The sequence below is a fragment of the Puma concolor genome, chromosome B1, assembly GCF_028749965.1.
Source record: "Puma concolor isolate L17-30 chromosome B1, mPumCon1.1.hap2, whole genome shotgun sequence".
NCBI lineage: Eukaryota > Metazoa > Chordata > Mammalia > Carnivora > Felidae > Puma > Puma concolor.
The window spans coordinates 42,993,304-43,016,924 of record NC_141670.1 but is presented as its reverse complement, the minus strand read 5'-3'; the positions used below and the strand labels follow the sequence as shown (position 1 = coordinate 43,016,924).

At 37.8% G+C, this 23,621-nt stretch overlaps 1 protein-coding gene across 1 annotated transcript in view; it reads left to right on the top strand.

Annotated features, from left to right (window-relative positions):
* The first annotated feature begins 2,553 nt into the window (after positions 1-2,553).
* The window catches only part of IDO2 (indoleamine 2,3-dioxygenase 2), a 63,099-nt gene continuing 42,031 nt past the window's right edge, over positions 2,554-23,621 (top strand). Inside the window, exon 1 of the mRNA XM_086702943.1 lies at positions 2,554-3,045. Coding sequence (XP_086559069.1) covers positions 2,947-3,045 — 99 coding nt within the window. The 5' untranslated portion in view covers positions 2,554-2,946. The remainder of the gene's footprint in view (positions 3,046-23,621) is intronic.

The window sequence follows — 23,621 nt, the reverse complement described above, 5'->3', positions numbered from 1 at the left end:
AGTTTTCATGCCCCCCAACAGTGCAAGAGGATTCCTTGCCAACATGTGTTGTTTCCTGAGTTGTTAATTTTAGCCACTCTGACTGGTGTGAGGTAGCATCTCAGTTTGGTTTTGATTTGTATTTCCCTGATGATGAGTGATGTTGAGCATCTTTTCATGTGTCTGTTGGCCATTTGGATGTCTTCTTAGGAAGTGTCTATTCATGTCTTATGCCCATTTATTCACCAGATTATTTGTTTTTCGGGTGTTGAGTTTGGTAAGTTCTTTATAGATTTTGGATACTAACCCTTTTTCTGAGACGTCATTTGCAAATATCTTCTCCCATTCCGTCAGTTGCCTTTTAGTTTTGCTTGTTGTTTTCTCCACTGTGCAGAAGCTTTTTATCTTGATGAGGTCCCAATACTTCATTTTTGCTTTTGTTTCCCTTGCCTTTGGAGGTATGTTGAGTAAGAAGTTGCTGCGGTTGAGATGAAAGAGGGTGTTGTCTGCTTTCTCCTAGGGTTTTGATGGTTTCCTGTTTCACATTTAGGTCTTTCACCCATTTCGAGTTTACTTTTGTATATTGTGTAAGAAAGTGGTCCAGTTTCATTATTCTGCATGTTGCTGTACAGTTCTCACAGCACCATTTGCTAAAGATACTGCCTTAATTCCACTGGATACTCTTTCCCGTTTTGTCAAAGATTAGCTGGCCGTACATTTGTGGGTCCATTTCTGGGTTCTCTATTTGACCCACTTACAATTGCACCAAAACCCATAAAATACCTAGAATTAAACCTAACCAAAGATGTAAAAGACCTGTATGCTTAAAACTATAGAAAACTTATGAAAGAAATTGAAAAAGACACAAAGAAATGGAAAAACCTTCCATGCTCATGGATTGGAAGAATAAATATGGATAAAATGTTGATACTACCCAAAGCAATCTACACATTCAGTGCAATCCCAATCAAAATTGCCTCCAGCATTCTTCTCAGAGCTAGAACAAACAACCCTAAAATTTGTATAGAACCACAAAAGACCCTGAATAGGCAAAGTAATGTTGAAAAAGAAAACCAAATCTGGAGGCATCATAATCCCAGACTTTAGCCTGTACTTCAAAGCTGTAATCATCAAGACAGTATGGCATTGGCACAAAAACAGATACATAGACTAATTAGGCTACTTTTGAAAGACAACTTTTAAAGTTGAACCTTTTGTAGGAACTGTTCAATGAATGATCAGAGAACTTCCTGCTCTTAGCTTTTCTATTTATCATAGAGAAAGGGAAGAAGAAGATGTGTTCAGATAAATTAGCTTCCAAATAAATTTGTCTACAACTTTTGACCTAAGTTTAGGGTCCATTTGACAAAAGGTAGAGTCTTCAGAATTTCCATACTGCAGATCTATGGACTGGAACTTATAACCTGGCTCCATAGTAAAGAAAATTCAAACTATAGGAGCACCTGGTGGTTCACTTGGTTAAGCATCCAACTCTTGATTTCAGTTCAGGTCATGATCTCATGATCATGAGATTGAGCCCTCAGTCAGGCTCCATCCTGAGTGCGGGGTGTGCTTGGGATTCTCTCTCCCTCTCTTTCTGCACTTCTCCTCTCTCTCTCTCTCTCTCTCACAATAAATAAATAAACACCTTTTTAAAAAAAGGTTCTCTTCTCTCTCTGTCCCTCCCCTGTTAGAGAGCACACGTGTGTGCACATGCTGTCTCTCTCTCTCTCCTTCTCTCCCTCTCTCTCTCTCTTTCTCAAAAAACAAACAAACTGTAAGAGCACTTTTGACAGTCTGGCAGCCTGATCTAGGGAACACAGCAATGGCTTGGAAATCAAGATACCTCAGCTCTAGGGGCGCCTGGGTGGCTCAGTCGGTTAAGCGTCCGACTTCAGCTCAGGTCACGATCTCGCGGTCCGTGAGTTCGAGCCCCGCGTCGGGCTCTGGGCTGATGGTTCAGAGCCTGGAGCCTGCTTCCGATTCTGTGTCTCCCTCTCTCTCTGCCCCTCCCCCGTTCATTCTCTGTCTCAAAAATAAATAAAAAATGTTAAAAAAAATTTAAGATACCTCAGCTCTAGTCCTCACTCTGCCAATAATTAGTGGAGTGACAATAGACAGGGTTATCTATATGGTGTTCCTCAGTTTACTACTCTGTAAAATCAGTAAAAGTAGTAGTTCCTTCATAGGTAAAGTCACCCATTTTAGTAGAAGTTTCTCAAAAGATGGTTGATAAAGGTAGAGGGTTCAATCAAATACTCTGTTCAGACTCCTAAGTTTATTAATATCCACTACTTCATTTGTTAAAAATATATATGTCCTCCTTATTGTGGCTAAAGATTTCAAAAAATGATTAAATGTTATTTCTTAAAGTAAATCAAAGCAGTTGTTTAGAATATGTTGTTCAGACCCCCTCTGAGGTTCTGATATGTATTTAGAGTCTTCCTCTGATCTCCAGTCACCACCAACCACTGAAATATCTGTCTAAAGGTGACTCACTTCCAGTTTTAATCATTCACTCCTTTGGGATAAAGACCCTGTTGTCAAAATTCATTTTGGACAAGATTACTGTCAGGATATTTGGAATCAGCCATAACCAAAGTACTAGCTCATTTCCCCTTTTCCAAAGGAGAACAAATTGTCTTTGGACTTAAAACCAATCTTTAAAACCAATTTTCTCTTACTACATGTGTGTAAAAAGAAAGGAGATATTTTTTTTTCTTTTGTGATTCTGCTTGCCTGTTTGTTTTAGTCAGCAGTCTCTAATTGTTTACTCAACCTTGTGTCAGAGAAAGTTTATGGCATTCTGGAATTCAACCTCAGACCAAGGTTCTCCTCTGTTGCTGAGACACTGCAGAATTGCAGCAAGAAGATGCCATCCTGAAGCTCCCTCAACCTGGGTCTTTGGTATATTTGGAATCGTTGTCACTCAGGACTGGCTTTAGTGCAAATACTTCAGACAAAATTATGGAACCTCAAAGTCAGAATTTGAAGACAATACCATTATTATCTTTAGGAAGATTTCATATTTCTGAAGAGTATGGCTTTCTTCTGCCAAATCCTTTGGTAAGTATAGAACCTTGGACCAGGACAGAATAGGTTTCTCATGATGCTGATTTGTTCTCTCTTTTATCTGCTTAATTTATGTGGTCATTAGGGGAGATGCAATATAAATACCTGAGAAAGATGTTACAAATAAATCAACATGGAATTATGAAAAGAGAAAAGTGACAGCTACATACAGCACAGGATAGTTCAAATGGAATGTTTTAATGCCAGTTATTTTTAATAGATTGTCAATCAGTCCAGTAAACTTATTAGCAAATCTGGGTTACCAAGGAAAAGACAGAACTTAGAGATCAAGTAAGGGAGCAAATCAGTTTATCTTCACTTGCTAGTAGGAGTGCAGAAAGAACACAAAAGACCATGGGTACTTTCGGTGTTGGTAGGAAGAGTTAGATATTCACAGACATTGCTGAGAAGAGGAAGAAACCCGTGAGAACTAACAATACCCATTTTTGAATTCTACTGAAGGCACAGCTTATAATCCAATTTTGTTTCATCAGTTAACTCATTTTTTTTAATGTTTATTTTTGAGAGAGCAAGAGAGATAGAATGTGAGTGGGGGAGGGACAGAGAAAGAAAGAGGGAGACACAGAATCTGAAGCAGGCTCCAGGCTCCGAGCTGTCAGCACAGATACAGAGCTTGAACCCACAAACTGTGAGATCATGACCTGAGCTGGAGTCAGACACTTAGCCAACTGCACCACCCAGGGGCCCCATCAGTGAACCCTTAACATTGTTTACTCTTTGTGGCTCAAAGCCTATTACGCTAAGACTGTAAGAGTTCTTAGAAGTCACCTGGTCCCACCTTCCTGATTTTACATTTCAGCTGGTTGAAGTGCACAGGAAGTAGCTTGCCAAAGTCATTTTAGTGTCAAAAGCTGAACTAATACTCAGCACTGCTAACATCTTTTTTCTACTACATCATTGATAAGGGCCCAAACTACTCGGGTGAGAATCTAGGGGTCCAATACTGCGGCTTTTGTGATGACTTAATAGATCCAATTCTACACCTTCCCTGTAGGCCTAATTCGTCTTTAACCACAATTAAAGAATACTCTGGAATTCAATGAACTTTTATTGAATACCTATTCTAATGCTTATTTATTTTTGATTGTTATTAGAAGAATATAGATGAAGATATCATCTATTCACTCTTCCCAAAAGCTCTCTGTAGAGCTGTTAGTTGAGAGAACAACTCACAGATCTGCAAGTAACTTGAGCATTAGAAGTAATGACTTCAGGATGTTATGGAGAATAGGGTTGTAGCCCAGTGTACAGATTGCAATCTCTGACTGCAACTAGGGTGATTGTGGATCTGTATTTGCCAGGGACTGAAAGGGTTGTCAAGACGTGAGGCTTTCAGGGCTAAAGCAAGAAAGTCCTGGGCAAACCAGAACATGTCAGTCACTCTGACTTGCACTTACTAAATCTTGTACCTCTGTATAAATCACAAGCATTGCATGACCCCAGTTTTCACATGTAGTAGGTGAAGATCTGATGCCACTCCCCCTGGATTGTTGTGGAGCATGAGACACTTTAATAAATCCAGCGTAAGGAATAGAAGCAGTTCTTCGAACTCTCATTCCAGTGCTCACTCTGTGTGTAAAACTTGATTTGGGAATATTCCCATTGTCCCTGGTTCACAAGGAAAGAAAAGCCAATAGGCTAACACATTCTTTTTTTTTTTTTTTTTTAATTTTTTTTTTCAACGTTTTTTATTTATTTTGGGGACAGAGAGAGACAGAGCATGAACGGGGGAGGGGCAGAGAGAGAGGGAGACACAGAATTGGAAACAGGCTCCAGGCTCCGAGCCATCCGCCCAGAGCCTGACGCGGGGCTCGAACTCACGGACCGCGAGATCGTGACCTGGCTGAAGTCGGACGCTTAACCGACTGCGCCACCCAGGCGCCCCTAGGCTAACACATTCTTATTGAGGTTAAATATTTACACTGAGCAGAGGAAAAATAATAATATAAAGTATGTAACTTTATAGAGCCATAATGATTGAGCTCCCCTCTTTGTTTCCTTTTTTATATATAAATAAGAACACTAGATGAGAAACAATAAAAGTTTCAAGGGCTTGTGATTGGTTCTGAGCCAGATCATGTCTGTCTTGTGATTTGGTTAATGGCTATCCCTTAGGAGAAATTTCCATTGCTGAGCTCATTATAAAAAATTCCCTGACAAACTGGGCCAACTTTATAATAGTCCTATGCTAGATTTATGAAAAGTGATTCTGTATTTCAGTTTTATTTTCATTTCCTCTCATTGGTGTGAAATTTTAAACAGCTCTGCTTCTGGGAAGAGGCGAGAGAAGGAAGTTTTCATCAGAATCTGCCCTGTAGTTGCTTCATTAGGAGGGGTTCTGTCACAGGTTGCATCAGTCAGCTAGCAGTGTTGATACTGATCACAAATTAGGAAATGTCTGTCACTGACATTGCCAAGGGCTCAAATAAGTTTTTCTTTCCTTTAGTATAAAGGCAAGTGATGGGAGAACTGTTCCTTCATGCCCTCTGGCCCAAAGATGCTCTTTCAGCAAGCTTAGTTGCTTCTATAAATATTTACTTCAAAGTCTTTCTCCAGAAAAAAGTCAAGCTAATGAACAAGCAAGCAAATATTGTGGCTTTAGGGGAAGGGCCTAGGTTAGTTTTCAGTGCTTTACCCCACTGTTTGTATCCACTCTCAAACATTTCCAGGGTCTAACGTTTCAGTGTAGAAAATGTATACCTGTCAGACCCGTGTCCATAAATATGCCACAAAAATCCTTTGCCAGATCATGGGTCCCGTGCATGTGTATGTGTGTTTGGGTGGGGAGAGGTGGGAAGTAATTTTTCCTTAGATATAAACAATACAAGGAAATCAGTTTGGCAGAAAAACAGGAGTCTATGTACACAATAGATGGAGATCAGATTGGTGTGGAACTAAGATCTCCAATGTCAGGCTTGAGTTTAGATATCGCACATCTGGAAAATAATATAATGCAATAGGCATTTCAATGTTTTTCCCAAAAGACTGTTAAGTGCAGGGTGGGTTCGAACAGCTGTTGCTGAACTGCACACCAAAATCACTCAGGGAACTTTAAAAAATACTGATGCCAGAACCCCAACCCAACGGTTAATTCCGAATCTCTAACCTAAATAATTCAGTGCTTGAAAATCATAAAATGTTTCGAGGACAGTTCAGGTTCAGGTTAGAGACAGGGGCCTACACTTGAGAGGCTGGCTATAGGTGTCATGGCTACAAGAAGCTCTGAGTAGAGCTTGGAAGTCATTTATATGCAAAAACAAAGAAAGAGGGAAATTTTAAGTGTGCCATGGAGCAGCAGACAAGGAATGATGCCATGGGGACACTGGGAACTGTATTCTTTATAGCAATCAAGTGACTACTTAGGAAAAAGAGATAGATATATCCTCTCCTGTAGAAATCCAAAGTCCTTGATAGAAGCAGTAGACTCCATGGGCACCTGGGTGGCTCAGTTGGTTAAGCATCCAACTGGTGGTTTCAGCTCAGGCCATGATCTCATGGGTTGTGAGTTTGAGCCTCGCATTGGGCTCCACACTGACAATATGGGGCCTACTTGGGATTCTCCGTCTCTCTGTCTCTCTTTCTCTGCCCCTTCCTTTCTTGTTCTATCTCTCTAAATAAATAAATAAATAAATAAATAAATAAATAAATAAACTTAAAAAAAAAAAGGAGGATTTGAGGCAGTGATGGTGATATAGTAGTGATAGAGACAAAGTGATCAGATTTCATAATAGTTAATGTAGATCAATAAAGAAAAACGTGTTTGGGGATAGGGAGGTTGGATGGGGTGTGGATTTCTGTGCCAAAATTAAGGAACTAAGAAAGTGAGTAAAGCCAAAGGAGAAATGTGCAGACAGAGATAAGGAAATAGGAGGAGCAGGAATAACCAAGACAGTCATCTGGAAACTGGAATTTAAACAATGAAACCACTTAGAGTTTTCTCACGCAGGACATCTCCACTGTAGAGAAACATGACACAACATGAGATGAGCTGACGGATCCTAAGAAAGAATGAAAAGATTGGCCATGGGAAAATACAAATCTGCTAATTTCATTCAAATTGAGGCTCAGGGCATTTATTTGTTTCCCAGGTCTGCTGTAACAAAATTACCACAGTTTTGGTGACTTAAAACAATAGAAATGTATTCTTGCGGAGAGCTAAAGAGTAGAAGTCTGAATTCAGGGTGTTGGCAGGCTCAGTTTCCCTCCAATCATTCTACAGGAGGATCCCCACTGTCCTCTCCTTTCTTCCTGGGGCTCCAGCCATTCCATTTTCATGGCAGAATAACTCCAATCTTTGGGTCCATCTTTAGGTGGCCTTCTTTGTGGCTGTGTCTTCTTCCTCTTGACTATGTCTTCTCTTATAAGGACACTTGTTATTGGAACCACCCTAATCTAAGATGATTTCATCTTGCAATCAGTCATTAACCAAAAAAGACCCTTTTTTCCAAATGGGGTCACATTCAGTTTCCAAGGAGATCTCCCTTTCTTTCTCTCTCTCTGTCTTTGTCTCTCTCTCTGTCTCTTTTTTCTTTCTTGCCTATTGGAGGAGGCATACATTAAATACACCATGGGGAGTAAGATGAAAAGATAGAATGTTAGAAGGAGGGAGGGGCCTGAGCAACCAGAACTACAATTGCCCTAAGATTCCCAAATCTGACCACACAAGCATGGGAGGGTGAAGACAATGAAAAGCAGAGTCCAAGATATCAAAATATCAATGGGTCATAGGGACAGTTAAATATCACTGACCAGTTTTGTCAGCATAACATTAGCTCATATTCACCAGTATGACCTTGATATTCTGAAGAAAAGGCAATCCTCTGCTGTAAAATTGTAGGTATGAGGTCAGAGGGAAGTTAGAATATGAAAAAACATTGTATGGGCAGTAATTATATGACCAGAGCTACATGGGAAAGGAGCCTCTTCTACATGAATTTAAAAGGATATGCTACAGGGGCGCCTGGGTGTCTCAGTCGGTTGGGCGTGTGACTTCGGCTCAGGTCATGATCTCGCAGTCTGTGAGTTCCAGCCCCGCATCGGGCTCTGTGCTGACAGCTCAGAGCCTGGAGCCTGCTTCAGATTCTGTGTCTCCCTCTCTCTCTGCCCCTTCCCTGCTCATGCTCTGTCTCTGTCTGTCTCAAAAACAAATAAAAAAAAACATTTAAATAAATAAATAAATAAATAAATAAATGGTTATGCTACCATCATGTTTTGAAACTGTGGCCTTTGCAGTAGGAAATAGGGAGGAGGAGCAAGGACATACTTTTCAAAAACTCAATTTTGTGTTTTTATTCTCTGACTAGAAATAAAAAACAAAAATTTTATGTTGTGATGATAATTTACAATTGAAAGATATTTCCATAAAATCAGATTTCAGTTTCTTTCTTCATTTTTTCCAATGAAGTCTTTGTATCCTCAGGAAGTTATTCTTTGGGGTTCATGATATTTCTTAATATTCTTCTTCTTCTTCTTCTTTTTTTTAAGAGAAAGAGAGAGAGTGTGTGCACGTGCATGAGTGGGGGAGGGACAGGAGAGAGAGAGAGAATCCTTTGCAGGGTCCACACTAAGCAGGCTCAATCAAGAGTCAGATGCCCAACTGACTGAGCCAACCAGGCGCCTTGTGATGTCTCTTCTCTTAAGACAATTCTAGTTAAGAAATAGTGCATAGTCAATAAGACAAATTCTAATTAATGGCATAGACAGATTCGACAATAGTCATACTGATTTGAGTTTGAATTCCAGCTGAAATTCTTATCAGTTTTAAACCTAACAAGTTATATTTAATCTCTTTGAACCTTATTTTCCCTATGTGAGGATAACACTTTATGGGTATGCTACAAGGATCAAAGTAAGAAATCCATACAAGTTAGATATGACTGCCCCTTATAATTTTGACACTCTGGTTTAAGTCTAGAACTCAGTTCTAGACCAGCCTAGGCCATGGTCTTACTGACAACAGGATAAGTTATGACCATATAGCCCAGAATTTCTATTTTTTTTCCATATGTGAAATTTATTGTCAAATTGGTTTCCATACAACACCCAGTGCTCATCCCAAAAGGTACCCTCCTCAATACCCATAACCCACCCTCTCTTCCCTCTCACCGCCCATCAATCCTCAGTTTGTTCTCAAATTTTAAGAGTCTCTTATGCTTTGGCTCTCTCCCACTCTAACCTCTTTTTTTTTTCCCCTTCCCCTCCCCCATGGGTTTCTGTTAAGTTTCTCAGGATCCACATAAGAGTGAAAACATATGGTATCTGTCTTTCTCTGTATGGCTTATTTCACTTAGCATCACACTCTCCAGTTCCATACACGTTGCTACAATGGGCCATATTTCATTCTTTCTCATTGCCACGTAGTACTCCATTGTGTATATAAACCACAATTTCTTTATCCATTCATCAGTTGATGGACATTTAGGCTCTTTCCATAATTGGGCTATTGTTGAGAGTGCTGCTATAAACATTGGGGTACAAGTGCCCGTATGCATCAGCACTCCTGTATCCCTTGGGTAAATTTCTAGCAGTGCTACTGCTGGGTCATAGGGTAGATCTATTTTTAATTTTTTGAGGAAGCTCCACACTGTTTTCCAGAGCGGCTGCACCAGTTTGCATTCCCACCAACAGTGCAAGAGGGTTCCTGTTTCTCCACATCCTCGCCAGCATCTATAGTCTCCTGATTTGTTCATTTTGGCCACTCTGACTGGTGTGAGGTGTTATCTGAGTGTGGTTTTGATTTGTATTTCCCTGATGAGGAGCGACGTTGAGCTTCTTTTCATGTGCCTGTTGGCCGTCCGGATGTCTTCTTTGCAGAAGTGTCTATTCGTGTTTTCTGCCCATTTCTTCACTGGGTTATTTGTTTTTCGGGTGTGGAGTTTGGTGAGCTCTTTATAGATTTTGGATACTAGCCCTTTGTCCGATATGTCATTTGCAAATATCTTTTCCTATTCCGTTGGTTGCCTTTTAGTTTTATTGATTGTTTCCTTTGCTGTGCAGAAGCTTTTTATCTTCATGAGGTCCCAGTAGTTCATTTTTGCTTTTAATTCCCTTGCCTTTGGGGATGTGTCAAGTAAGAAATTGCTACGGCTGAGGTCAGAGAGGTCTTTTCCTGCTTTCTCCTCTAGGGTTTCGATGGTTTCCTGTCTCACATTCAGGTTCTTTATCCATTTTGAGTTTATTTTTGTGAATGGTGTGAGAAAGTGGTCTAGTTTCAACCTTCTGCATGTTGCTGTCCAGTTCTCCCAGCACCATTTGTTAAAAAAGACTGTCTTTTTTCCATTGGATATTCTTTCCTGCTTTGTCAAAGATTAGTTGGCCATATGTTTGTGGGTCTAGTTCTGGGGTTTCTATTCTATTCCATTTGTCTATGTGTCTGTTTTTGTGCCCATACCATGCTGTCTTGATGATGACAGCTTTGTAGTAGAGGCTAAAGTCTGGGATTGTGATGCCTCCTGCTTCGGTCTTCTTCTTCAAAATTACTTTGGCTATTCCGGGCCTTTTGTGGTTCCATATGAATTTTAGGATTGCTTGTTCTAGCTTCGAGAAGAATGCTGGTGCAATTTCGATTGGGATTGCATTGAATGTGTAGATAGCTTTGGGTAGTATTGACATTTTGACAATATTTGTTCTTCCAATCCATGAGAATGGAATGTTTTTTCATTTCTTTATGTCTTCTTCAATTTCCTTCATAAGCTTTCTATAGTTTTCAGCATACAGATCTTGTACATCTTTGGTTACATTTATCCCTAGGTATTTTATGCTTCTAGGTGCGATTGTGAATGGCATCAATTTCTTTATTTGTTTTTCTGTTGCTTCATTATTAGTGTATAAGAATGCAACTGACTTCTGTACATTGATTTTGTACCCTGTGGCTTTGCTGAATTCATGTATCAGTTCTAGCAGACTTTTGGTGGAGTCCATCTGATTTTCCATGTATAATATCATGTCATCTGCAAAAAGTGAAGCTTAACTTCATCTTTACCAATTTTGATGCCTTTGATTTCCTTTTGTCGTCTGATTGCTGATGCTAGAACTTCCAACACTATGTTAAACAACAGAGATGAGAGTGGACATCCCTGTCATGTTCCAGATCTCAGGTAAAAAGCTCTCAGTTTTTCCCCATTGAGGATGATGTTAGCTGTGGGCTTTTCATAAATGGCTGTTATGATCTTTAAGTATGTTCTTCCAACCCGACTTTCTCAAGGGGTTTTATTAAGAAAGGATGCTGCATTTTGTCAAATGCTTTTTCTGCATAGATTGACAGGATCATATGGTTCTTCTCTTTTTTTTTGTTAATGTGATGTATCACGTTGATTGATTTGTGAATGTTGAACCAGCCCTGCATCCCAGGAATGAATCCCACTTGATCCTGGTGAACAATTCTTTTTATATGCTGTTGAATTCGATTTGCTAGTATCTTATTGAGAATTTTTGCATCCATATTCATCAGGGATATTGGCCTGTAGTTCCCTTTTTTTACGAGTCTCTGTCTAGTTTAGGAATCAAACTAATACTGGATTCATAGAATGAGTCTGGAAATTTTCCTTCCCTTTCTATTTCTTGGAATAGCTTGAGAAGGATAGGTATTATCTCTGCTTTAAACGTCTAGTAGAACTCCCCTGGGAAGCCATCTGGTCCAGGACTCTTATTTGTTGGGAGATTTTTGATAACTGATCCAATTTCCTCACTGGTTATGGGTCTGTTTGAGCTTTCTATTTCCTCCTGATTGAATTTTGGAAGTGTGTGGGTGTTCAGGAATTTGTCCATTTCTTCCAGGTTGTCCAGTTTGATGACATATAATTTTTCATAGTATTCCCTGATAATTGCTTGTATTTCTAAGGGATTGGTTGTAGTAATTCCATTTTCATTCATGATTTTACCTATTTGGGTTATCTCCCTTTTCTTTTTGAGAAGCCTGGCTAGAGGTTTATCAATTTAGTTTATTTTTTCAAAACACCAACTCTTGGTTTCATTGATCTGCTCTACAGTTTTTTTTAGATTCTATATTTTTTATTTCTGCTCTGATCTTTATTATTTCTCTTCTTCTGCTGGGTTTAGGCTGTCTTTGCTGTTCTGCTTCTATTTCCTTTAGGTGTGCTGTTAGATTTTGAATTTGGGATTTTTCTTGTTTCTTGAGATAGGCCTGGATTGCTATGTATTTTCCTCTCAGGACTGCCTTTGCTGCATCCCAAAGCATTTGGATTGTTGTATTTTCATTTTTGTTTGTTTCCATATATTTTTTAATTTCTTCTCTAATTGCCTGGTTGACCCATTCATTCTTTAGTAGAGTGTTCTTTAACCTCATGTTTTTGGAGGTTTTCCAGACTTTTTCTGTGGTTGATTTCAAGCTTCATAGCATTGTGGTCTGAAAGTATGCATGGTATGATTTCAATTCTTGTATACTTATGAAGGGCTGTTTTGTGACCCAGTATGTGATCTATCCTGGAGAATGTTCCATGTGCACTCGAGAAGAAAGTATATTCTGTTGCTCTGGGATGCAGAGTTCTACATATATCTGTCAAGTCCATCTGATCCAATGTATCATTCAGGGCCCTTGTTTCTTTATTGACCGTGTGTCTAGATGATCTATCCATTGTTGTAAGTGGGGTGTTAAAGTCCCCTTAATTATCACATTCTTATCAATAAGGTTGCTTATGTTTGTGAGGAAGTGTTTTATATATTTGGGGGCTCCTGTATTCAGCGCATAGACATTCATAATTGTTAGCTCTTCCTGATGGATAGACCCTGTAATTATGATATAATGCCCTTCTTCATCTCTTGTTACAGCCTTTAATTTAAAGTCTAGTGTGTCTGATATAAGTATGGCTACTCCAGCTTTCTTTTGACTTCCAGTAGCATGATAGATTGTTCTCCATCCCCTCACTTTCAATCTGAAGGTGTCCTCAGGTCTAAAATGAGTCTCTTGTAGACAGCAAATAGATAGGTCTTGTTTTTTTATCCATTCTGATACCCTATGTCTTTTGGTTGGTGTATTTAGTCCATTTACGTTCAGTGTTATTATAGAAAGATATGGGTTTAGAGTCATTGTGATGCCTGTAGGTTTCATGTTTGTAGTGATGTCTCTGGTACTTTGTCTCACAGGGTCCCCCTTAGGATCTCTTGGAGGGCTGGTTTAGTGGTGACGAATTCCTTCAGTTTTTGTTTGTTTGGGAAGACTTTTATCTCTCCTTCTATTCTAAATGACAGACTTGCTGGATAAAGGATTCTCGGCTGCATATTTTTTCTGTTTATAACGTTGAAGATTTCCTGCCATTCCTTTCTGGCCTGCCAAGTTTCAGTAGAGAGATCCGTCATGAGTCTTATCGGTCTCCCTTTATATGTTAGAGCACGTTTATCCCTAGCTGCTTTGAGAATTTTCTCTTTATCCTTGTATTTTGCCAGTTTCACTATGATATGTCGTGCAGAAGATCGATTCAGGTTACATCTGAATGGAGTTCTCTGTGCCTCTTGGATTTCAATACCTTTTTCCTTCCCCAGTTCAGGGAAGTTCTCAGCTATGAATTCTTCAAGTACCCCTTCATCATCTTTCCCTCTCTCTTCCTCATCTGGAATACGAATTATGCGTATATTATTTCTCTTTAGTGCATCATTTTGTTCTCTAATTTTCACCTCCATACTCCTGGATTTTTTTAATCTCTCTTTTTCTCAGCTTCCTCTTTTTCCATAACTTTATCTCATAGTTCCCCTATTCTCTCCTCTGCCTCTTCACTCCGAGCCGTGGTCGTTTCCATTTTATTTTGCAGCTCATTTATAGCCTTTTTTAGCTCCTCCTGGCTGTTCCTTAGTCCCTTGATCTCTGTAGCAATAGATTCTCTGCTGTCCTCTATTCTGTTTTCAAGCCCAGTGATTAATTTTACGACTATTATTATAAATTCACTTTCTGTTACATTGTTTAAATCCTTTTTGATCAGTTCGTTAGCTGTCGTTATTTCCTGGAGATTCTTTGGAGGGGAATTCTTCCGTTTTGTCATTTTGGATAGTCCCTGGAGTGGTGTGGAACTGCGGGGCACTTCCCCTGTGCAGTCTTGAATAACTTGAGTTGGTGGGTGGGGCCACAGTCAGACCTGATGTCTGCCCGCAGCCCACCACTGGGGCCACCGTCAGACTGGTGTGTACCTTCTCTTCCCCTCTCCTAGGGGCAGGATTCACCGTGGGGTGGTGTGGCCCCTCTGGGCTACTAGCAGTGCACCACTACTGCCAGGCTTGTGGTGCTGGGGATCTGGCATATTATCTGGGGTGGATCGGCAAGGTGCACGGGGTCGGACGGGCAGGCTCAGCTTGCTTATCCTTAGGTGATCTGCTTCGGGAGGGGCCCTGCATCACTGGGAGGGAGTCAGACCCGCCGCCACCACCGGAGGGATGGATCCGCAGAAGCACAGCGTTGGGTGTTTGTGCGGTGCAAGTAAGTTCTCTGACAGGAACTGGTTCCCTTTGGGATTTTGGCTGGGGGATGGGCAAGGGAGATGCCTTTTTTCCCTGCCAGGCTGTTCTCTGTCATCCAGGGCTCAACATCTCTTTCTCCCATTGTCCTCCAGCCTTACCGCTCTCCGAGCAGAGCTGTTAACTTATAACTTCCCAGATGTTAAGTCCCACTTGCTGTCCAAACACACTCCGTCCGACCCCTCCACTTTTGTAAGCCAGACTCGGAGGCTCTGCTTTGCCTTAGGGCTGGCCCTCTGCCCCAGCTCCCTCCTGCCAGTCTGTGTAGTGCGCACAGCCTCTCCGCACTTCCTACCCTCTTCCGCAGGCCTCTTGTCTGCGCTTGACTCCGGAAAATCTGTTCTGCTAGTCTTCTGGTGGTTTTCTGGGTTATTTAGGCAGGTGTAGATGGAATCTAAGTGATCAGCAGGACGTGGTGAGCCTAGCATCCTCCTACGCCACCATCTTCTTCTTAGGTAGCCCAGAATTTCTAAATCATGAACAATTTGAAATAGAATATTTAATCCCATTTCATACAATAATTATGCCAATATTTAGCAAACTATGTGTCTTAATTTGATTTTGAAACATGATTACCCTAATATCTTCCAACTACTTTTACTAATATTTTATGGCTTTATTATTGATCAAATCTTTCAATTATATACTCAGGTTAATAAGTCCCATAAATTGACAATCCAATGTTTGATATTTTACTTTACATTTATTTTTACTGTTTATATATTATTAATCTTTAGGAATTGGGGAACTACTGAAGTATGATGGTTCATCATTAGCCAAAATAAATGATTTTATGAAAAATATATTCTAAGTGTTGTTATTTTTTTATTTATTTTTTTTTAATTTTTTTCAACGTTTTTTATTTATTTTTGGGACAGAGAGAGACAGAGCATGAACGGGGGAGGGGCAGAGAGAGAGGGAGACACAGAATCGGAAACAGGCTCCAGGCTCAGAGCCATCAGCCCAGAGCCCGATGCAGGGCTCGAACTCACGGACTGCGAGATCGTGACCTGGCTGAAGTCGGACGCTTAACTGACTGCGCCACCCAGGCGCCCCACTAAGTGTTGTTATTTTATTACTAAATAAATAGAAGCATATTAATGTTAATATTAATAGCATATTAATAATAAAATATTAATATTTGATATAAATATCAAAAAATTTAAAAATTAGTTATGCTTAATAATATAATTTTAATGGTTGCATCAGATTCCATTTGCATGATATAACACTGAAATTTAAACAACATTGGACATATTGGTCAATTTCAATTTCCTCTCACTATTAATAAAACTGATATGTAAAACTTTTGTGTCTATTCCACTCTTGATAGTTTAATTCAAACCAAACCATTTGCCAAAAAGTCACTATCTTGTTCCTGAAAATAACTTGCCAGCATTAGCTAAGTTAGAACCCTTTCTCATCATTGTTTCTAACCTCCAACCATTTGTGCTCTCTAGTGTCAAATTAATGACTCTCTGGATTTACTATTCTCTCTTTTTTTTTTTTTTTTTTTTTTGCTGGTATTTTATTCATTGTTTAAATTTAGTGAGTATTTTGTCACTACTTTTTACATTTAAGGGCACTTAGATAGATGCTTAGAATACAATAGGAGACCAAAACAAAAGATTTGAGGACTCTAGATGACTAATTAGCTTAGTGCCAATTAAAAGCTATAGTCTGTATTATTTAGCTAGTGTTGATTATGGGAAATGAATATGCTCCCTTTCTAGGTGGAGAGAGGGGCCAGAGAAGGTAAACTGCTTTCTATGGTAGCTGCTATCCATAGCTACTCAGCTTCAGCCTCAAATCTATTTATCTGTTCCTCAAGGGGGGGGGGGGGGGGGAAGAAAGAAAAAGAAAAGAAAAGAAAAGAAAATAGTTACTGTTAAGTACCATTTCCTTAGAAGGCATTTTAGCCATCATTTACTTATACTTTGATTTATCTTCCAGCGGCTTATGAAAATATTCTCTCCAAACATCTTCTGTATTATTTTTCTAGGTTTTCCTAATTCCATGCATAATAATTTTCTTTTATTTTATTAAAAAAAATTTTTTTTAATGTTTATTTATTTTGAGAGAGAGACACAATGTGAGCAGGGGAGTGGAGGAGAGAGAGGGAGACACAGAATCTGAAGCAGGCTCCAGGCTCAGAGCCTTATGTGAGGCTTGAACTCACAAATGGTGAGATCATGACCTGAGCTGAAGTAGGATGCTTAACCGACTGAGACACCCAGGCGCCCCTTGCATAATAATTTTCTAATGTTAAAATATACTTACAGCAGTGCTCAAAATTGATTGGTCTTGTAATATACTATTGAATCAATTTGATAATATTTTCTTTAAGGATTATCCTTTTGTATTCATAAATAACAGTAGTGTTATTCTTTCAAGGACTACTCCTGAGGTTATATTATCTTCATAAGAGGCACTCCATGCAGGGCACCTGGATGGCTCAGTTGGTTGAGCATCTGACTTCAGCTCAGGTCAGGATCTCATGGTCAGTGAGTTCGAGCCTCATGTCAGGCTCTGTGCTGACAGCTCAGGGCCTGGAGCCTGCTTCAGATTCTGTGTCTCCCTGTCTCTCTGTCCCTCCCCCACTCATGCTCTGTCTTTCTCTCAAAAATAAGTAAACATTTAAAAGATTAAGAAAGGGGCGCCTGGGTGGCGCAGTCGGTTAAGCGTCCGACTTCAACCAGGTCACGATCTCGCGGTCCGTGAGTTCGAGCCCCGCGTCGGGCTCTGGTCTGATGGCTCAGAGCCTGGAGCCTGTTTCCGATTCTGTGTCTCCCTCTCTCTCTGCCCCTCCCCCGTTCATGCTCTGTCTCTCTCTGTCCCAAAAATAAATAAACTTTGAAAAAAAAAAAAAAAAATTAAAAAAAAAAAAAAGATTAAGAAAAAAAAAAGATGCATTTGATGCTGTCTCATTTAAAAAAATTTTTTTTAATGTTTATTTATTTCTGAGACAGAGAGAGGCAGAGCATGAGTGGGGGAGGGGCAGAGAGAGAGGGAGACACACAGAATCTGAAGCAGGCTCCAGGCTCTGAGCTGTCAGCACAGAGTCTGACACGGGGCTTGAACTCACAAACTGTGAGATCATGACCCCAACCAAAGTCAGTCGCTCTACCAACTGAACAACACAGGCACCCAATGCTGTCTCATTTTTAATATGCTCTGGAACAGAAAATATATTACAATTCTCAAGACTGAAGAAATTTTATGTAGTAAGTTTTTAATTACATTTTCCATTGTTTCTACACTTCTAGATTTAGAAAATTATCTTTTACAGTTTTCCAAATGGTGATTGAATTCAGATTTTCAAATGTATTAACAAAATACATTTATAACATTCTCCTATATTCATTAAGAGCTGAGTTTTTCTTGTTTCCTATTATAATCCCTTTATAATATATAATAATAATATAATAGTAGTAATTACTATTTAGTAAGTATTTGCTTGGTACATGGCCTGTATTGATCTTAACTACATTTTTCTCACCTGAGCCTCACAATAATATTCACTATTCATAAATAATTCATTTGAGAATGAGTGGATTCAGCTTTATCTCTGAAACGTATCTCCTAGCTATCCACCCTACTATAATCCACCATTATTTCCCCCTGTTTCCTTCTGGGTTCTCCCTGCCTCCCAACCCCTCCCCCCCCACACCTTCTACCTTGTCTCATTTCCACTTTTGCCCAGCTGTATAACACTCTGCACAGCAGTCAGAATGACTTTTTGAAACAAAAATCCAACCACATCATTCTTCTCTTTAAAACTCTCACTGCTCTTTAGAACAAAACCAAATATTTTAATGTAGCCTATGAGGCCCCTCACGCTGCCCAGCTATCTCTTCAAAGCCATCTGGTCTTTCTTTCACCTCACTTCACTTTACTGAAATATCATGTGAATGTCTTTCCATTGAAACTTAAATCTTTTATTTCACTTAAGACCATCTGCTTTAAATTCTAATCTGTCTGATAGTTTACATTCTAATTTTTACAGTAATATTGTCACCTAACTTTGTTGATATTTTCCTGGTTTATTTCTACTCAGACTTTTATTTTTAAACTTTCTGTGTTATTTTCTTAACCAGAAGTTTTAGTTAACCAAAGTGCTAGTCTAACAAAGATTTTATCATTTCTATAAAATGGTTTATTTTAAAAGCCTATTCTATTTCACTTTATAAATGTGTTAAGAAAAATTATTCATAATAAAGCAAAAGGATGGCTGTGTATTCATTTAATACCATCCTGGAGCTCTAACAGTCTCACCTAAGTATTATGTAATCATCCAAGGAATGTCCTTTTGTTTGATATGCTACATACTACTGATTATGGCCCAGTCTGTAAAGTTACATATCAATTTGAAGATGTTTGTACAAAAGAAGCTTCTATTGAATTCTGGTGAGTATAAGATATACCCTTAAAGTAATGATTGTACTGCCTTATAGGACATTAACTGGATTATGGTTATTATTAAACATAGTGATTTGATTTCATGTCCTTTAAAAAAAAAACAAACTCTGTAAATACCTAGTTTAACAAGTGTGTTTGAAGCAACTTTACCATCTTGCTGATTTCTTTATTGATGAACCAAATATATTTTGGACATACATTCTATATTTATATGAGTAAATTTTTAACTTTTTGAAAATTATACTGTGACAGATGTGAAAGTCTAGCAAAAGAATAACATAAAATAGGAAATGGGGCTTCATAAAGGAAGGAAGGCCAAAGATTTGATCATTTTTGGCCTTCCCACTTCTGGATCATCTAATTATTGGGAAAAGGGAAAGAAACACAAGCAAAGTTTCTTTCAAATTTCTACCCAGTCACACCCATCCCCCTGCCTGCTATTCTCTATGTGTTTACACTGAGGAGGTATTAAGTACACTGAACTCTGAATCAGAAGAGGTTTGACCCAGCCACTGACCGGATGTGTGACCTCAGGAAAGTAGAAATTCATCCAACATCTTTGGGCTCTATTTCAAGATGGAAATGAGATACTATGTTCTAACCCATAACACATAATACACAAATGTAGATAGAGTCAAGATGTAAGCATCAACGATAACTAGAAAGAGCCTAAAGGAAATATTGTTAGATGGGAAGAACTTTCTAAACATAATGTAAAACCCAATGACATAAATGAAAATATTGGTTCATTTGACTACTCTTTTGTGAATGGCTATTTTACATGCGTGCACAAAATGCAATGATCAAAGCATATGGAAAGATACTCAAACTCGTTAATAATCATGAAATTGTAAATGTATACAATATTATGATAGGATATACAATTTCTGGAAAACCACACAAGAAATTTGCAGGGTTTGTCATTACTAGATGGGAGGATGAGAATTAGGGTACTTTTACTTTCTATCTTATAAATTTTTCTTTTTTGGCTCTTTTGACATAAACATTGATTATATTATTTTTAATCATCATTTCTAAAAGAGGTATATTTCCTGGGAAGTTATTTTAATAAGTTCATTAAATATTAAAACAATTATAGAATTTTAATGCAACAATATAATACATTTCTTATGTTAAAAGCATAACAAAACAAAACAAAGTTTGGTAATGCTCAGTGTTCCTAGAATCATAAATAAGCTGGCACTCCCATTATATATCACATGCTATAATTACAATTATGAATTCATGTTATGTTTCTGTGAGAAAATCAAAAAGTAGTTTTCAACTTTTCCACATGCAGAATCTTTAATCAAGCCAATCCACTTTTATAAATTTGTCCTAATAAGAAGAAAACATCCAAAAATACATGTATATGGGTGACTGTTTCAGATTTGTTAATACTGAAAAATTAAAAACAATTAGTAATATCTATTAATAGAATACTGGAATACCATACAAGATTTATTTATTTTATTTATTTATTTATTTATTTATTTATTTAATTTTATTTATTCCAGTTTGAAACCATAGTTTATTTTTAATGTAGCTCAAAATCTAATAACTGTATATTTTAAAACAGAAAAAAACCTCCTTTAGTTGTCCTTCTTATAGCATTGTTAGCACAAGAAAAAATAAAACACTTCTGGTTTACAAATGATACTGAGTCTTTATGAAAATGAAGGTACTTTATATTTATGGAACTTAAAAGCACAGGACATATTTTTAGAAGACCAAATTTACTTTGACCCATTTATAGTAATATTTGCAGTGTTAGAATGTACTTAAGTAATATATAATTAGGTCAATAAAATAAGGAATCCAAAAGAAACTGGTCTTCTTGAATTATTCACAGCACACATTAGAAACCTTGAGAGAACACACGCTAGCAACAACGAGAAAACACCAGCAAGCTCAAAGGCAAGTTTGTATGCTGAGTATTTGTAAAAGGTTTAATAAGTATACAGCTTTTCTCGCTTATATAACAGATGCATTTCTATCTGCTTGTGTACAGCGAAGGATGAGAACCTGAATCAACTTACTTATGATTTCAGAAATGTGTTACTTCAGAAATGTATTCCATGAAATTTTCTTCACTGCTCCTACCACTGATTCTTCAAAAAATCAAAGTACACAAGTTCTCATCCCTTGGAACTGTTTTTAAAAACCAGTGCTTTAAATTGAAAGATGGGTAGAAACCTAGCATTCCTGGTACAGCACCTGGACTTAATCTTAATTAAAGTAAGAGTTAAATGTACAACAGAAAATCTATCATTTCTTTATCCTTGGAGGAGAGGGATGGAGAAAAAGGAGGGGGGGCATTTAAGAGCTGAGTAGGAGTAACAATAACTCATGATACCATCAACTCCATGATGAAGAACCATGGATCTCATCAATTTTATAATTCATGTTGGATCAAGAACTTTAGTTAACCTCTATGTATATTAATGAATTCAAACCTCATGCTCTCCAAAATATGAAGATGAATAATGTGAGATAAACTTGAACTGCAACAGGTATTTCCTAAGTAGAGGACCAAACACCAAAGGGAATCCCTCCTTCCAACATTTTTTCATATGGTAAGATTTCACTGAAGTGGAAATTCTAACACTTAAATGTGAAATCTCTTGGACAAGTAAGGAATTACAGCTCTTATGGGTATTACCTTATGTAATCACTATATGTGTTACATATTAAATTAAACCCAGAATTATATGCTTACACAGTTATGCTGGAAATGATAATAATAGATGGTACCAGTGAAAAAAAAGGACTATCTTTAACCCCAAAAGAGTAAGGGGGTGAGGAAGTGAAAACAAATAGAAAGCCCACAGAGAGATGGACATTTTCTGACCAGAAAAGGTCATTCTAAACACAGAAAAATAAAAAGAAAAGTATTTCCTTATTTCCCCAGAGTGGAAATAATGTGAAACATTTATTTTATGTATCAGACAAGAACACAGCTTACAGTTCTATACCTCTCCAAACTTACAGTTTCCAAACTGGGCTGGGTCTTATAAATTATTTTAATATAGGGTAATATACATAAAATAATACATAATAACATGTTGTATTGTTTGTGTTTGTATTTTTATGTTTAATTTCCTGTTTCTTCTCCCCCCCATAATTAATTTAACACCAACCCCTTTTTTCAAGTCATAGAACCTGATTTTTCACTACCATTTGGTGAGAAATTAAATTCATAAAAAGCAAATTCCCTCAAATTCCAGAGTTTCTCCTTCTATCACTCCAAAACCAGATGCTCCATTTGGGCTCCTACTCCCCTTCTCCCCTTCCTTTGTGACATTTTGCCTGCAATTACTCCTGTCTGTCCTTTATCTTCAATCTCTTCCTTTTGCAATATGAGACTAAAGTGCTCAACGTTCTCATTTGAAAATTGAGATAGCTGTCAGACCCAAAATGCCTGCGTGCTAATGCCCTTGACTCTCCTAACAACAGTAATTTACGCTTTTGGTCTCTAAGTTCTCACTTCCTCAACGCACTAAAATCTGAACCCTGCTTCCATGACCCTGACCTAATTCTCTATGTCATATATACAGGAGACTGATATACATGAGTGACTTCTTAATTTTTTTCAATGGGGACAATATTCCTTTAACTTTCTTATTTATGTATTTATTTGTTTATTAATCTATGTACTGTATCTATCTATCTATCTATCTATCTATCTATCTATCTATCTATTTAAATCCAAGTTAGTTAGCATATAGTAAAATAATGATTTCAGGAGTAGATTCCAGTGATTTATCCCCTATGTATAACACCCAATGCTCATCTCAACAAGTGCCTCTTACTTAAGTCTCCTTCCATTTATCCCATCTGTCCACCCACAACCCCTCCAGCAACCCTCAATTTGTTCCCTGTATTTAAGAGTTTCTTATGTTTTGCCCCCTTCCTTGTTTTTACATTATTTTTGCTTCCCTTCCCTTATGTTCATCTGTTTTGTGTCTTAAATTCCTCATATGACTGAAGTCATATAATATTTGTCTTTCTCTGACTAATTTGGCTTAGCATAATACACTCTAGTTCCATCCACGTAGTTGCAAATGGCAAGATTTCATTCTTTTTGATTGCCTAGTCAATCCATATATAATGGTATATACGGTATAATGATATATATATATATATATATATATATATATATACACCAATTCTTCTTTATCTATTCATCCATTGATTGACATTTGGGCTCTTTCCATACTTTGGCTTTGGGCTTTGACATTTGGGCTCTTTCCATACTTTGGCTTTGGGCTTTGACATTTGGGCTCTTTCCATACTTTGGCTTAGCATAATACCCTCTAGTTCCATCCATATAGTTGCAAATGGCAAGATTTCATTCTTTTTGATTGCCTAGTCAATCCATTATATATATATATATATATATATATATATATATATATATATATACATACATATATACATATATATATACCATTGGTATATATACCAATGGTATATATACCATATGTATACCATATACCATATATATACCAATGGTATATATACCATTATATATATATATAATGGTATATATGTATGTGTATATATATATATATATATAATGGTATATATGGTACCATTATATATATATATAATGGTATATATGGTGTATATATATATATATATATATATAATGGTATATATGGTATAAT